The 16,911-nt window shown below is 40.1% G+C and overlaps 1 protein-coding gene across 1 annotated transcript in view; it reads left to right on the top strand.

Annotated features, from left to right (window-relative positions):
• The first annotated feature begins 2,292 nt into the window (after positions 1 to 2,292).
• Positions 2,293 to 16,911, top strand: part of man1a1 (mannosidase, alpha, class 1A, member 1) — a 152,980-nt gene continuing 138,361 nt past the window's right edge. The window contains exon 1 of the mRNA XM_074614732.1: positions 2,293 to 3,042. Within this exon, the coding sequence (XP_074470833.1) occupies positions 2,524 to 3,042 (519 nt within the window). The 5' untranslated portion in view covers positions 2,293 to 2,523. The remainder of the gene's footprint in view (positions 3,043 to 16,911) is intronic.

Here is a 16,911-nt window from a genome sequence, read left to right as displayed (position 1 = left end):
AAACAATCTGGTCAGGGATGTGAGGTATATATATGTAAATGCTATATGCCAACAAAATAAGTTTACACATTCAAATCCCACAGAGAAGATGATTTATTCAGTTTGAAAACGGGTGCATGCACTCATCAGTATCTGTAACAGCACAGAACAAGCCCAAGATTGATTTTTTTTCTCCTCTCTCAGATAAAACTCCAGTATTAGTGAAGTAATTCCAACCTCTATTTAAGTATAAATTGCATGTATCATGCATATAACTGACTGGTTCCTCAAACTAGTATTAGTCACCAACAGAGACAATTGAAATGATTGCCATTTATCTCCCCGCATTCACACACACACACGAACTAACAGAGATCATGGATCTCATCAGTGAGTGTGTGTGTGTGTGTGTGTGTGTTCATGCATGTGCTTATGCGTTGAGATGTGGGCTTTTCGTCTATTTGTTAAGCCTATGAATAATAATAAGCACCCTGCACAAAGTAATAGATGAGATTTTCAATGGTGGTCAACTGCGTATTGTGAGGCGGGTCGCCTGCTATACCTCTGCATGAGTAAGTCCAAGGTTTTTCTTTATAAATGGGAGTAAGCAATGTGCTGTACATTCTGTACAGTACATTGGTAATAAATGATATAACTCTGCAGTAGCTTACAGTTTAGTGAGTCCTTTTTGGTAATTAGTTATTGGGTTGAAGCCACCCACCCGATTCTTTCACGTGACCAGACCCATGACATGGTTGGAGAAAGGTAAGCCGATGAGGAATGCCTTGGCTGGGGGTGGAAAACTAAAGCAATATTTAACCGTCTCTACTTGCTCCACAATCTTGTTCCATACATGCTGAAAAATTAAGTCATAATGAATAAGAATACTTTTAATGTTAAAGGTTAACTTAGAGAGCAACTTGGACATGTTAGTATTGTTTGTCCTTGTATGTACAATAGGATACATATATTACAATTTGGCCTATTTGAAAGTCTAGGATAGTGAGGGGAAATGTAAGTTATATGACTAATAACCGTCTGAATGTTGCCTAGGGCACCAAAAGGGCCAATGTCGGCCATGTTTCCACAACTGTCTTTTAGGGCTATTAGCAAATGTTAGCAAGAGAACCTGAGATGGTGAACATGGTAAATATTATTCCTGTAAACATCCGCATGTGTACAGAACCACTAGTGTGGCTGTAGACTCTTCATTTTGTTCATTTAGTTCTTGGACAATTATGGTAGCACCATGGCAACAAGGAAAGGCAAAAAAACAACAACGGTTAGTTAGTGAGGTCACTTCATTGTTGGTTTTGGTCTATTCATGTTTTTTTGACAATAAAGAAAAATATCCTTTAAAAGTAGGGATGTCACAAGAACCGATACTTCGGCACCAACTCGGTACCAAAATTCTAAAAATGTGACGGTACTCGTTTTCTTTGGTACCGAAGGTGGCTGTAGACTCTTCATTTTGTTAATTTAGTTCTTGGACAATTACGGTAGCACCATGGCAACAAGGAAAGGCAAAAAAAAACAGCTAGTTAGTGAGGTCACTTCATTGTTGGTTTTTAGTGTATTTATATATATATATATATATATTTTTTTCTCTTTCTTTTCCTCATAACAAAATAAAATAAAATGAAATATGGATAAAACAAAATGGAGAGAAAATTAAATTAAAAATAAATTTAAAAATTTTAAAAATTAAAAATGAATACGGCTAGTTAGTGAGGTCACTTCATGTTGGTTTTTAGTCTATTCATGTTTTTTTTCACAATAAAGAAAAACATTCTTTAAAAGCTGTCCAAACTCAGTCATATAGTGGTCCTTCCTGTTGAATGGTTAGTGGAACATGAAGCTGTATCGTAATCGTAAATTCGTGAGCCTGGTTTGATAGCTCCTATATGTATTTTTTCTTTTTTTTCCTTTCTTTTCCTCATAACAAAATAAACGAAATAGGGATAAAACTAAATGGAGAGAAAAAAAAAAATTTAAAATTTAAAATTATTATTTAAAAAAAAAACAACAACAAAAAAAGGTCACTTCATTCTTGATTTTTAGTCTATTCATGTGTTTTTTTTAACAATAAAGAAAAACATCCTTTTAAATGCTGTCCAAACTCAGTCACATTGTGCTCCTTCCTGTTGAACGGTTAGTGGAACATAGAGCTGTTTCCGCGGCTGTCAGCGCTTTTATACCCGGCCGTTGAGGAGGAGGACACGCCCCCTCTCCGCCGCGTCCCCACCACTCACAGGGCAGAACCTGATTGGCTCATCTCGGCTGTCAGTCACCCCCATCATCAACCGTTGCTTCCTGTGGACTCACTCCGCTCCGCTCTGTTCTGTCTGCAGCAGTAGAGTCTCCGGTATGGCCAGAGAGGCGCCTCACTCCTCAACTTTCTACCACTTACGCTTCGTTTGACACGGTTTATATCACCTGGGAATGGATTTGTGAACGGAATAACCTCAAATTGAGTTAACTCGAGTGTTTAAATAGTTGTTTGTTTGAGTTGTTGTGAGGAAAGAAGAAGAAGAGGAGGAGAAAATGCCAGTTGCAACTCTTCTGCCTTTCACCGCGACCCCGAATAGGAAGTCTGCCAACCCGACCTCGTTCAGGTTGACAGAGAAATTCATCTTGTTGTTAGTGTTCAGCGCTTTTATAACGTTGTGTTTCGGGGCCATTTTCTTCCTCCCGGACTCCTCCAAGCTGCTCAGCGGAGTTTTCTTTCATTCCTCCGCGGTGGAGACCAACACCCGCACGGGTCCCGGTACTGGTCCGGACAGCAGCGACCCGGGTTCCGCTGGAAACAACGACGAGAAGGTCCTGGCCAAGATCAGGAAGGACCACGAGAAAGCTCTGCTAGAGGCCAAGGATACTCTCCAGAAACGACCCGAGGACATCAAACAAGACATTATAAACGACAAGGAGAAAGTTGTAAAAGAGAGGCAAGGTGGCAAGGATGTCAATAAGTTACCTTTCGTTGAGTATCACCGCCCTCCAGGTGCGACTGGACACGAACCTGTGGACCCAGAAGCCAAGGAGAGACGGGCGAAAATCAAAGAGGTGAGCTTTCTATGGAGGAAAAAACGTCACGCCAGACTCCACTTAAAAAAAACACATTTTAAATCATCCTCCACTTATGGTGGTTTATAATCATAATAAAACATGATATAACAAGTAACACGTATTGTTTATATACCCCTTTACAATTCGGCGCACATATAATACACCAAAAAAGCACTTAAGTGATCAAAATATGAACTTTTACATAATGTTCGCTTGTTATCTCGGAAAGTCGAAAGTCTTCTCCGCCGCGGAGAGCAGTATACACCAACTATACCAACTTGTGTTACTGTATCAAAGCTGATCATAGTTGGACCACTTGTAGTAGCCGAATTGCTCAAAACATCATAATATTTAGCTAGTATATCATATGCCATGTTGTGATAGCTACATACACCTGCTGGTGAAGTTGAGATGTTAATTTAGAGGTATTTTCAATGGAATTTGGCGTGGCGTTTTCTCATTCCACGAAATTTACCAGTTCCTGGGAAAAAAAAGGAAGGAAGGAATGCATGCAGGATCCACCGCCCCCCTCTGGGCTGATATACCTGTCTTTCAAGTTTTCCTGTGTCAGGACAATAGTGGGCTGGTGCCTAGTATTAAAGCAGCTCTGATCAGTCAACACAGTGCTGGGAACAGTGGGGATCATCATGGATGTGGAGGATTTTAATACACCTTTTTAGCCCCTGGCAGATCTTAATATAATGACCTAGATTCACAGTGACTTGAAGATTTGGGATATTTTAAGATAACCTGCGAATTCAGACAGACTTATTAATATTAATAACATTAATTGTTACTAATTAGACTCATAATTCAGCCTTATATTCACAGTATAGGACTTGTATTCAATACCTTGTGTGCCCCCTTATGTCCTACCATTCCACACCAGTGAAAACAGAGCTGTATAGCCTTGTAGCCTGCAGCAGGGTGAAATCCACAGGTAGCATGTCTAGCATTATTATGTTGCGTCACTGCAGTGTGTGCGTGCGTATGCGTGCGTGTGTGTGTGTGTGCGTGTGTGTGTGAGGAAACAGGTGAAAAGCCCAGTGGTGAGGTCTCAGAAATGGTTTCAGGTGGCTGCTGCTGGTGTTCAGTCACGCTTACTGCATGATCTGTGGTGTTATGATCTCATCTCTCTGATCTAAAAACATCCTCACTAAGAATTGATAAAATCTTGATGGTGATGACTTCTTAAAAAAGAGGGTTTTCCCGTGGGGCTTTTTGGAGAGCAGTCTTGCTCACTGAGGTGACTTGATTCCCATTTACTCATTCAGGTGGTTAACTGGTGGACTCAGGCAGAGGAGCGTTGAGTGAGTTAGCAGATAAGGGTTTGGTGTGTTCACTGAGCACTTGTGGCTGGTGTTAGACATTCAGATGGACTGATATTTGCCTTTCATTCATTAAAAATCATTTGAAAATGTAACTGCAGGTCATTGTAGCCCAGAGCTGATATGAAGGAAGTCTTCCCTGACTAAATATGCAGTATAATTGAGAATTTTTTTTTTTTTTTGCTTTCAGAAGATATTTATATTTGAGAGGATTATGAAAAGCAGTAATTGGTAAAGACCAATCGGCTATTAGAGTCAGAAAATCTTATAAGTTAACAGTAATGCAGCTTTCAAGACCCCAAGAAGACAAGTAAGGATGGGACGAACCACTCACAATAAGTTGATGATCATGGTGAATTTCGGTTATCGGGATAATCGTGGATATTAGGGATGCACTGATTCCGGATCAGATATCGGGCCTATACTGACTCAAATAGCTGGATCGGGTACCGGTGACAACAGGGCCCATCTATTCAATTCAGTTCCATGTTTATATACTATATACATTATATACTGGAATTTTAATTCTCGATTAAGTTTTGACCAATTTGTTGCTGCATTAAAAAGGTTTACACTTGAATTGTAATTCCTTTTTAATTTTGAAGATTTAAAAAAAAAAAATTGTTTTACGTTATGTTTTTAAGTTGCTGGTGTATGATTTATTATTGTAATAATAGCTAAATAACATTTCAGTAAATTTATATCTATGTATTTGTTTGTTACATTTTGTTTTACAAAGTTGCCTTACACATAAAAGAATGATTTCCAGTCACTTCCACACAGTGAGGCAAACAGCTTATTAATCAAACACTTGTATCGGATCGGTTCTTGGTGTCGGTCGATACCCAAAGCCCAGGTATCGCTATCGGTATCGGGAATGAAAAAGTCGGATCAGTGCATCTCTAATGATTATCCTCAGGAGTGACTTGAAAAAGCTGTCTAGCTCGCTATCATGTAGAAAAGTGAAAAATAGAGCCCAATTAAGAAAATATAGGAATTATCACTAATGTTGCTATTTTTCATTTATTTTATTTATCTATTATTTATGCAGGAGGGCCTTATGATTCACGATTACTAAGAAGGATGTTCACTAAAAATGTGTGTCTTATCTGTCATGCAATACAAATATTAGTTTCTTAACAAATTATAAGGTAAAGTGATTCCAGTATGTTTTAGTGCCATTTTGATGATTATGGGGATAATATCGTTAATCGCAATTACTTTGGGCCAGGATAATGGTGACATGAAATTTTCATTTGGTCGCATACCTAAAGACAAGATTGAACTTAATTGCAATATTATGTTAACAAAAATGCGGTCCAGCCTCATATCACAGTATGATATCTTATCGATATATCTCACAGGTGTCTGGTTGTAAACACTGCCCTGACACCTAAAAAGATCATTGCATGTATTTGGTATTAAAAAGACACTGTTTGAAATGCTGATGGGGCACGTTTCTGACCTTCAGATGACATCACCTGCCACTAAAAGGTCATGCTGTCACCCAGACAAATGTGGTATTAAACGCATCATGTCAACGAGGGGCAATGTTGTGTAGAAATTACAGTTTGTCGATAGTGTGCATCCTCCTCCTCAGTCTTTACTGTGCTAAATACCAGCGTTTAAGGTGGAATAAGACGGCCTTATTTCTGTATTTAATCTGAAATTTTAACAGTTTACTTTAGAGATACATTTCCTATAATTTATAGCACATGTTGTGAATTTAAAGTGCCTAAATCCCTAATTTCCTCCCTCCCAGCTCTCTGTTTATGTTTTGATATTCAACCGTGAACTGTGTGACTTTCCAAACAACAACCGTGTGCCGGGAGAAAAGTCAACATAACATTGGCCCCATTCAAAAGCAACTGTTTTGAAGATTTCCTGTTTTGTCAAGGCAGCAATCTGTGTTTATAAAGTGCAGTGGAAACACAGATTGTCTCGCTCTGGGCTATTTTTTTTAAAAATGCCCAAATATTACGTTCATTTAAATCTGAAAAAAGTACCACTGGTGCCAAGGGCAGCACATCAGACTGAATTTTTTTTCCACAAGTTGCACTGATGCTGCTTTTTGAAAAGTTTAGTAGCTCCAGCAGCATCATTGATATTTACATTTAGGTCAAATGTTTTCCTACTCTGTAGTTGACTTCAGTAGAAAAGAGATGCTTTAAACAGTAAAATAAACACCCTTTTCTTGAGATCACCTGCTGATCCCTTGACAAGTGTCAGTGTCTGAATTTGGCAACCAAAGCGGCACTATTGTGTTGATTTTTTTAAATAAGGGGGCCAAGATCACTGAGATGTTAGTAAAAGTGGCGTCCCATGCAGATGTGCATCGCTATAACACTTAATTCCTTTTTATATGCTGTACAGCAGGCTCTTAAAAATGCAATAGATAAGAATACCCTGTCTGATCACATTTCTCGTGGCAGCTATAAAATATATAAAATAATGGTGTCTTTCATCCAGTCACCGTTCTTTTGCGCCAGATGTTTATATTGTGATGGTTACAGTTTGTCACCGAGAGGAAAAACAAGATTGCCCATCTGTATCTAGCCAAGTCTTAATCTCCGTTTGCTCCAAGTACATCCACAGTGTTGCAGAAATGGCCCATGACAGTGCAATATTCTATGACAGGAAAACAAATGCAAACGTCTGGCAAAGCCTCCAACCTAATGAAGCAACTAATGAACACATTTTAAAGTTGGGCGAGAGATTGTGTAATGCTTTGAGCTACAAGAAAAAGAGCCAACAGTATAGTGTGTTTTTATATCTACTCAGCACGACACAGGGTGTGTCAGACATGACGAATCCACCCGATTTGACTGGCATCGGGCCATTAAATAGAGGTTATCTGTTGCTATAAGCACCATTGATGTGGGTCATTAGGGACCTACTACGCCTACTACGTTGTGAAAATGAAAGTATTAAAACCAACACCTTCTAGCACATTTATTATTTATTAATTGATTATCAAAATAGTTGGCAATTCATTTAATAGTTGACAACTAATCGATTCATTGTTGCAGCTCTAATTTTGATCAATTATACAATAAATACCTTCTCAAGCAACCACATCATCCTGGTAGTGAAGCACATTTGATACGAGATGTTTAAGTAAACGTTGCCTCCTGTGTCAACAGATATATGACTCTTCCCTTAACGTTAACATCCGTCTATTCATGTTTATATAATAAGGGAGATGAAATTAGAGTAATTCGATAAATGGAGTGGTTTTAATAAACCTGTTCAGCTCGTAGTTAGGATAAATATTGACCCGACAGTGTTGGTTATGTCTCGTATGATTAAACACCAGGTATAAATGTCAATACATGAGTTTTGATTTTCCCGTATCCCTGGTCACAGTATATCTTGGTGATACTGTGATCAGCTGATTTCCATTTCAGGGTCTTATGAAAACGCTGTTCTTGTTTTGCTGAGCTCCTGAATATACGTGGACCAAAATAGCATATGGTTAACTTGTGCATAATAATCAAAGGACAAATAGTCACAAGTGATGTGAGAAGGCAAATTATCATCACTTTATTCAGATATTTCAAGTTGTATTTAGACATGGATGTATTGGATAACTGGATGTTTTTAAACTTCCCTACAGACATTTTCTCCTTTTTGAAATGTTCTGCACTTTCTGCTCAGTAAAGCCATTAACTGTTGACCAAACGCAGCCACACAAACCTGCTCCCCTTGACCTCAGGTGGGCCGGTGTTATATAGTCGAAGCTTCTTAAATTATTTGAAGATAAAGTTCTTCTTACTGAACCTCACCGCCGTCTGACCCAGCAGTTATCCAGGGATCTGCCCCGTTGTGTTGTGGTCTCAGCGGGCAAGTGTGTGTGTGTTAGTGATGGGCGGAGGACGGGCTGCAGCGGGGGCCACTCTGTAAAGGATAAACGAACCGCTTGTTGTTGTGAGTGACCGCCACAATCCCACAATCAGCTAAATCTGTTTGTCTGCTTCAAATCAAAGGCTCTCTAGAGAACCCCTCCTCCCTGCTGTCTGGGCTTTCACTCGCTCTCAGAGAGGCGAGAGCGAGGGGGACGGGGGTGGGGGGTAATAATGAAAAGCTGGGCTGATAAACGGGGAGAATCAAGGTAGATGGTCGGTCGATGCTGGATGCTAGAACACCTGCGTTATTTGACACATTAAACTACTTTCCTCTCTGTTGGTAACATGTTTTTTTACCAGCATGAAGTAGATTGCATTTCAGGATTGTTACCCTGGAACATTATGATATATGGAGCAACGTTTTCCCTTCAGGGAATTTGGTAAACTGTCGAGGCAGAATTTAGTTTAATGTGCTCTTTTGACACAAGTTGCATTATAAAAACACAGTGAGATGTGTTTTGTTTTTTAATTTTACCACACACTTTCACCTATTGAACCCTTGTTAGCAGTCAATCTGTATCGGTTAATGGGAGACCTGTATCCGTGACCCTCCAGCCGACTAGACACTGCCTAACTTTGGTAAACAGGCGCCTCTTTTACAGATTTCAACTCAATTTTGGGGCTTGACAATATGGAGAAAATCTAATACGTTTTTTTTGACCAAATACCTCTATCGATATTTCACTGATATTGTAGGGTTGACTATAGGGCTGCAACTAACGGTTATTTTCATCTGTCAATTGTTTTCTTGATTAATTGTTTAATTAGTTTAGTTGGTCTATAAAATGGTGAAAAATATCAATGAGTGTTTCCCAAAGCCCAAGATGACATCCTCAAATGTCTTGTTTTGTCCACAACTCAAAGATATTCAGTTTACTGTCATAGAGGAGTAGAGAAACTCAGAATAGATCTACTGGTATCAACATGCATCTCTACTTCGAGTAAGTAAGGCGAACCTGCAGTATCTTTGGACTGTGGCAAATGCATTTGTTGATTCTTAATTTTCATTGGTACTTATTTTTTTAAATCTACAATTACACAGGTAATCTATTACACTGGGGACCCCCTGGAACTCCCTCAAGGACTCTGGGGAACCCTGGAGTTGCTCTAAGAATCACCGCTGAGGGCTCTCATCTGTGTGGCAGCATTTTTTTAATATAATGACAGACTTGTTGCTAATTAATATACACAGACTCACCTTTTATGCTCCCAGCAACCGCTGCTGTCCTGTCTGACTCATCATCCTCATGTGTGTGTTAGTGTGTGTGTGTTAGTGTGTGTCTGGGATGTGATGAGGTGGAGTTTGTTGCTGCTTAAGTATGCAGATGAGATGCAAATGGACATTTGACTAAGGACAGTGGCCCTGTTGGGTATTTGCAGTATTTACTGCTTCCAGCTCACCATCTTAAAGGACAGACGCTTAACATCCTGTCAACCCGTCACCTCTGTTTGCACCTCTACTTCTTAGAAATGCAAGAGGAAACAGTAAGCAATGGCTTGTATAGACACACACACACGGTGTTTAGAGAGCTATGGATTAGAGGCTGGTGGTTTGCAAAGGTTTCTCCTCTCTGTCCAAAGCCGACTGTCGAGCAAAGATGAAACATCAGTCTTCCCTCTCTCCCCTCACATCTCTACATGCCTATCATTTCCTCCCCCCTTCTTTCTTCCCTCTTTGTTGTTACTTCTCTCCCTGCTTCTCCTTTCTCCTTTTGCTGTCTTCAGGACACAGTTCAGTTATTTTTGCCCACTCCCAATCCGATTGTTTTTCCACTGTGCGTGCACGTGTGGGTGCGTCTTTGCAAGCGTGCATGCATTTCACCCCCCAAAAAAAAGCCATTTTGCCGCTTCGCCAACCTTTAGAGCCTGAAATAAATTCTCTGTTTCTGTCTCTTTCTGTCTCTTTCTCGGGCTAACTTGGCAGCCAATAAGTCCTCTTTCACTATCGACCATTTGAACTAATTGCCTCTGGTTCCCTGGTTCTTTTCTTAGAGTGTAAACCAGATGTGTGTGTGTGTGTGTTTGTGTGTGTCAGATAGTTACTGCTCGCCCCTCCAGGTGCTTTCTTTAATTGTCTAATAGCTATAATAGATGTGGCTGACAACCAGCACTACTGCCTCATGCACAGGTAGATGTGTTTGCGCATTAATGTACTTGTGAGTGCTAATGTGTAGACAGAGAACTCTTTTCAGTCCGACAATGGAAGCCCTGTTCATTTCCAATGCTAATTTTAGTAAAGATGTCGAGACAATAGCTGCATTTATGTGGAACCTTTTTATGCCACTAATCTGAATAAGAACCCAAGCAGAATGAATAAGGCTAATATAAACGGTTTGGCAATTTGCAAAGAAATGTAATTCTTTAAATATTTTTATAATTTGATTAAAGGAGGAAAATTCGTCATGCAATCAGTCCTCTGATTGCTCTCTATTTTTAGAATATCTATACTCTGTCTTTGCAAAAAAGCAGACTGACATCTGGTTCTTTTCTAACTCAACACAAATCACAAAGGAGAAATCCGCTACTGCACCGTTCACTGAATTGAAAATGAGACCACTACAATCAGTGACATTCCAGCTTTGTTTATACTGGAAAGCATGCGCTTTGACACCATTGTTTGGGAAGCATGCAAGATATTGGCTCATTTTCTAGTGTAGAGATACTGTATAAGTATGTTAGTAGGGCTGAACGATTTTGAATTTAGTTTTGACTGATATTGCAATTGGAATAAGATTAGAGTTGGTGATCATTTTGACATCATTATTGTCATTTTCATTGAAAAATATACTGAAATGATTATGGTGTGATATTTGCCCCCCCTACAATATGAAAATTAAAATGGTATTTTAACACACATTTGGCCTTTAAAAAATATTGCACCTCTTGCAATGAAAATTGCAGTAGTAGGCCATATTGCGATTTAGATTAATTGTGCAGCCCTAGTGCTGGTGAAGAAAATAACTCCACAGTCAGTTTCAAAAGACCTATACAGTGTTTTGGATAATAATGGCTTCCTGTGGTACTAACCAGGCGGCAACCTCAGGGTCTGAAAAGTGAAGTGTCGTAAACTTGCATTCTTTCTAATAGCCAGCAGGAGGCTAATCCTCTTGTTGCAAAAAGAAGTCTGACTGTATAGAAGTCTATGAGAAAATGACCCTACTTCTCACTTTATTTATTACCTCAATAAACATTGTAAACATGAGTTTATGGTCTCAATCGCTTCAATACAGCATGATGTTCATTTAGTGAATTATGATCCCATTAAGAGTCAAATAGACCATAAAGCAGCGTATGCTTAAGGTGTGACTACCTTGTGATTGACTACCACGCTACCACGGCGTTGTCCGGTCTGGGAGTTGTCCATGTTTTTGTCCTACAACTTTGACAGTGTGTTTTTAGTTCATGGAAGTTAATTGTAACATTTTGGTCGCATAAAAATGTCTTATTCAGCGTTCGGTTGTACTTAGCTCCACCCTCTCGTGTCACTTCTGGTGGCAAAAAAACAAGATGGCAACGGACAAAATGCCGAACGCCAGGCTTCAAAACCGTAGTCCACAGACCAATAGTCTTATATACAGTCTATGGTACTAACATTGCAGCAGAGAGGTTGCTCTCCAATGCCGGAGATATAACGTTAATAACAACGCAGTGGAGCGCTTCCCTTCAATCTTTTATCACTTAATTTTATTAATATTTTCAGTCATATTTTGGTCAGGGGAAAGATTTCATATGAAAATGCCAATATTTGAATTCATTCCTGAGGGATGAGACTGAAGGAAACTTTCACTTTGGGTGAAGGAGTGAATGGTTATGAACTAGAAATGACCCAGAGATATTTGGCCACTGTAATATATCAGAATGTCCACAGTCTTCCCTGTAAAGGCAAATCATGCTGTACCTGTAGCCCAAGACCAGGACTCTGGCAAGGAGTATAAGATCCAAGTGATGTATATTGCAATAGCGTAATAAAGTCACAGTGAATATATGGTCCTAGTGGATAGCCTGTGAGGCTTTAGATATTTAAATCCATATATTAATATGGATTGTTACAGCGCTGCTCTTAGAAAGTCAGAGTGGATGGATTGGTCCACTGGTTGGGTTTCAGGGGGAGGAAGAGGACTCGTTCCAGGTCTTACGTTTGTTGCCTCCTGGCTCTAGGAGGGAATATAGACTCCAGAGTGACTGATGGGGTCATTTTGCATATATACACACTCAAACTGTCAGTGCACGTCCTCTATGCATGTGTGTCTATGTGTGTGTCTTGTAGCCTTTGTACAGTCCAACCATAGCCAGAGGCAGGCCCCAGCATCCCACACACCACAGGCCCGAGATGGTGGTATATTAAGCTTTATTGCCCATGGAGCGCATCCATCTCAGAGGTACATCTAGCTGTTACACTCCCAGCTCTCCGTTCCTGCTCATGCATAGTCATCGAGCATTGATTTGGAAAATCGTGGAGCAAAATAAATTAGATGGATCGTTATTAATATTACCCAGTATTTGTGCTATAGGTCAAGGCCAGAGCAGTGGATGGGAAACATATACATTATACCAACTGAAGGACACACGTAGCGCCTTGCTGTTTTTCCGCAGTGCTTTGCAGAAAGCAAAGCCTAATGAAGTCCTGATTTTTACTCATTTATAATAATCATAATGGTGAGTAAAGATGAAGCAAACACTGCTAGAAATGTACTGTATTTGAAACCCATATCCAAAGAAAATCCCCATACGGGTTTTGAGATATTTTATAGTCTGTATAGGTTTGTGTATTCATACTGAAGAGTCACGTTATGGGGGTCACGGTTCATGCAGCTGCACGCAGAATACACAGGATGTAGATTGATGCACGTAATGTGGAACCAAAGTTCACAAACACGAGTTCCGACTAAACCTTTAGCCGTACGCCGTTAGCATCATGTGCTTAGGTTAGCGCAAAAAAGCTGATGAGTCAATCCCTCTATGGCAAGCTCAAAAGAAACGCCATAGCTAGAAGAGACGCCTACAACAGCAACGGAGAGAGTTGTGTAAAGAGACAAGGACGGCGTGTCGGCGTTCCTCCGCCGTTGGACGAAATGTAATATATAAATGTTTGGGTGCTTTAAATGTTTAAACACACTCCTACTAATGCACAAGTTTCATTTTGTATTTTCAGTTTCATAGCACAAGAGATGCTTTTCAGTAATATGGCCTATTGCCACCTATTGCCTTTTGGGAAATGTTTGAAATGTTCCTTAGTTTTATAATGAAAATAGTTTACCAAAGTTGCCAGTGGGCAAAATGTTATCCCAGTCCCCAGCAAGAGGATTGTGTCTGTCTTTGACACTACTGAACTTGCACTGAACCGTGACTCTTAAACCGTGCTATGAACCGAACACGACTTCTATGTACCGCTACACCCCTAATTGTAATGCATGAATGTGCCAGCTGATGCAGCAAGATTTAATGTTTTTAAGTGCTCAAAGTGTTCCGGGGAAGTTAAATGACCATAATTAGTTGCACACATGTGACGAAGCTGGGTTGTTTGGAGTCGTAGCGCGTCTGGAAGTTTGACACGTGCCTTTGATCATCCGATGAATGTTTAGTGGTCAGTCAGCTTCTGTTGCGGTGCCTTTAACTTACACTAGAGTGAAATGAGTGCCTGGAAGAGCTAGCTAAATGAAATGCCAATAACAAGTCATCAATAACCCTTCAGGCTCCCTCCACCTCCAACTGATGCTTCAGTCCACTTTCTCCTCCACTCACAGCTTGTTTTTAAGCTTCCAGAGAGCTCGCAGCCAAACAACAGCCAAACATAAACTGGTAGAAATGCACTTAAACTATCAAAGAGCAAGGCCAAAGAGAGACCTATTGTACTGCTAACCCAATACCACATAATAGATTTTTAGGGTTGGGCAAAGGGAAGTCTTGTGGTGCAGACCCCCTGTATGTACAGCCTGACATTTTCAGCTGAAGGTGAGCTTTGGAGCTTTGCTTTTCTTTACCGAATCCCATCAATACACCACAGGCTTTGGCCAGCAGTTGGGTATATGAACGTGGTTTTCTGGTGTAAGTGTGTGTGTGTGTTCTCCTCCTCTTCCTGCTGTGGGCAGCTGCCTATTGACAGATTCCAGTAGCTCTACAAATATTACGTGACCATGTTTTATTTGGTGCACGAGGGAGTTATGAGTGCCCCCTGATTTGGTTTCTCTTCCCTTTTGTCTTTCACACTTTCTTTCCCTCTTTACACACACAAATCATAGAAATACAGTAGATTAGTCTTCTCTACTTGTGTCCTTCATTTATTAAATGCTTTTAGGCTCTTATTATGAATTCCCTCATAGTGGCAAGAGCCTTCACCTTAAGAGATAAGTTATATTTGAGAGAGGGTATTATTCGAGACAGGGTTTGCAAATCTACTTTATGAATTTGATCATATTTTAGTGAGAAACCTCCCTGTGTTCTGCCTCTATTTACTGTCTTAATTTGCTGTTACTGCTTAATGAAAACTCCACTCTTTCTCCATCTGCTTCACATTAAAAATCTTCCAGCAGCTCAGAGGGCAAAGACCCTTTCCCTTCGCTACAAGGTTTTTATTGTGAAACATCTGCAGGAAGTGTGCGAGAGCCATTATGGTAGACATAATCATTTCCCCTCTCTCAACCCGGCCATTATTTGAATACGGAGAATTTACACTATTTGGTTTCGGAGATGTACAAAACAGAATTTTGGAGCACAGGAGAGAGAAGAATGAGAAGGTCTTGGTCCGGGTTCAGACCAGGCATGTGCACAGCCAGCTTCTTGGATCATTAGCAGTCTACAGTAGGATCGCAGGATTATTAGCATTCCTTTCGCGATAGACAGTGATGTATGCTGAGCAGGGCGGCCTCTCGGCCTCATGGGACTTTGGGTGAACACACACACACGCATGTAGAATCTATTGGCCGGCGTTGCCATTTAATGACCATGCCTTGTGAATTTGTTGTAGCCGTTAGATAAGCGAGGCCGGGAGGTGCAATTTGTCTTGTCTCGCTCAGAGCTAACACGCTGCTAGCTCATTAGCATCCAGAGGTTATTGATTACAATCGCTTCAGTTTAATGTGTAATGTTGGAGAGTACAACATGGAACCAGGACAAATTGGCATTCTGTTTAAGAGGTGTTTTCGAGTGGTGTATATATTTCAGGGGGTTGGTAAAGGACAAAGAAAAGTTCAACATCGATATCTTGGGTTAGACGCTTAATATGAACACAGTTAGCAAGTTGTTTATGAGTAAATCTATATACTTCTTTAGTCTAACGACCTTTTCTCTTGATATTCCTGCTTTAGTCGTTTGAGAGGAACTTATGATAGAGTATTCATCTAACCTATCTATGATTACATCCTAATGACAACAGGAATAGACAAAACGGCTGACCGCTTTGTGTGTTCCGCCATCTACCGCCGCCGCCATCACTGCGGTGGCAATTCGTAGTGACTCTACTGTCTGCTAACAGTATTAACTGGTGACTTTAGGCCAAAAGCGTCTGTGGTTGCTTGTAGTAACTTACATAAATGATGGGCATTTCTCCGGATTCCTTTTCTTTATAGTTTACGAATCATCTCTTGTACACATCGCCATGTCCTTCATGTGTTTATAGTTTGTGTCTCCAGTTTCTTAAACTACATAAACCATTTGAAAGCCTTTGGATTATATGAAGCTGATTACGGCCCAGTGACAAAATGTGCATGCATGTGTGTAAACACTTTAAGAAGATCATTACAATGTAAACTCATTGTTTAAGAGGTCCTAAGGACAGCCAGTGGTTCATCCAGTTAATCACTTTATTAAAATTAAAGATGGGAGGAACAGGGTTTAGTCAAATTCATACAGTCGTTGGAATGACAAATAAACACAAGCATGAACTTTAACTAGAAAAGAAGCCTCAGTGTAACCTAAATCAGTAGTTTCTTCCTAAAGGGCAGCCTTAGTTAACCTTGCCTTGATTGACACACGATGCTAGACGAGTAGAGAGACTCCACCTTTACCTGTCGCACAACGAAACCTCATATTTCATTCTTCATGCCAGCAGCAACAAGTTGCAGCACAGTCACTCTCATATTGGGCCCACCTATCCCAACGTGAAGGAATTTGTTGTCGTCTGTTCTCACACAAGACCAGTGTTCCTGGATGTGCTTCACAGGAGAGAATTAGAGTATGTAGCACACAGGAAGGAGGAGGAGGAGGACAATTAGGGATGTGTAAAACACTTGCCAAGGTAGAGACAGTTTGTTAGAGTTAGATTTGTCTCGATTAGAGGAGTTAACATACCTTATTGTATATTGTTCAAGGTCAATAACTTGTATATTAGGGGTGGGACAAATAATCAATATTATGATGTGCTTTCTTGTTGTACTGAAGCATATTGTTGGTGTGTTTTTTTCCTTTACTGCAGACTGATCTTCTCTCTATCAGTTTAAATAGCACTGTAAATGTTGATTGGACATCGATTGACAGAATTTACAGCTAGTTAATGATTGCATCATTCTGGGAGACATTTCCTCACTTTTAACTGCATTTACAGACAGACTTGTGACCGTAAAAATAAATATTAAACACAAGAAATGTTTCACACCCTTTTTGGGAAGGGTATGAAACGCTCCCAAATAGCTGTTTTT

Source organism: Sebastes fasciatus, chromosome 18 (assembly GCF_043250625.1).
Source record: "Sebastes fasciatus isolate fSebFas1 chromosome 18, fSebFas1.pri, whole genome shotgun sequence".
In the NCBI taxonomy this organism is placed as follows: domain Eukaryota; kingdom Metazoa; phylum Chordata; class Actinopteri; order Perciformes; family Sebastidae; genus Sebastes; species Sebastes fasciatus.
This window is presented reverse-complemented; position numbering and strand designations above follow the sequence as displayed.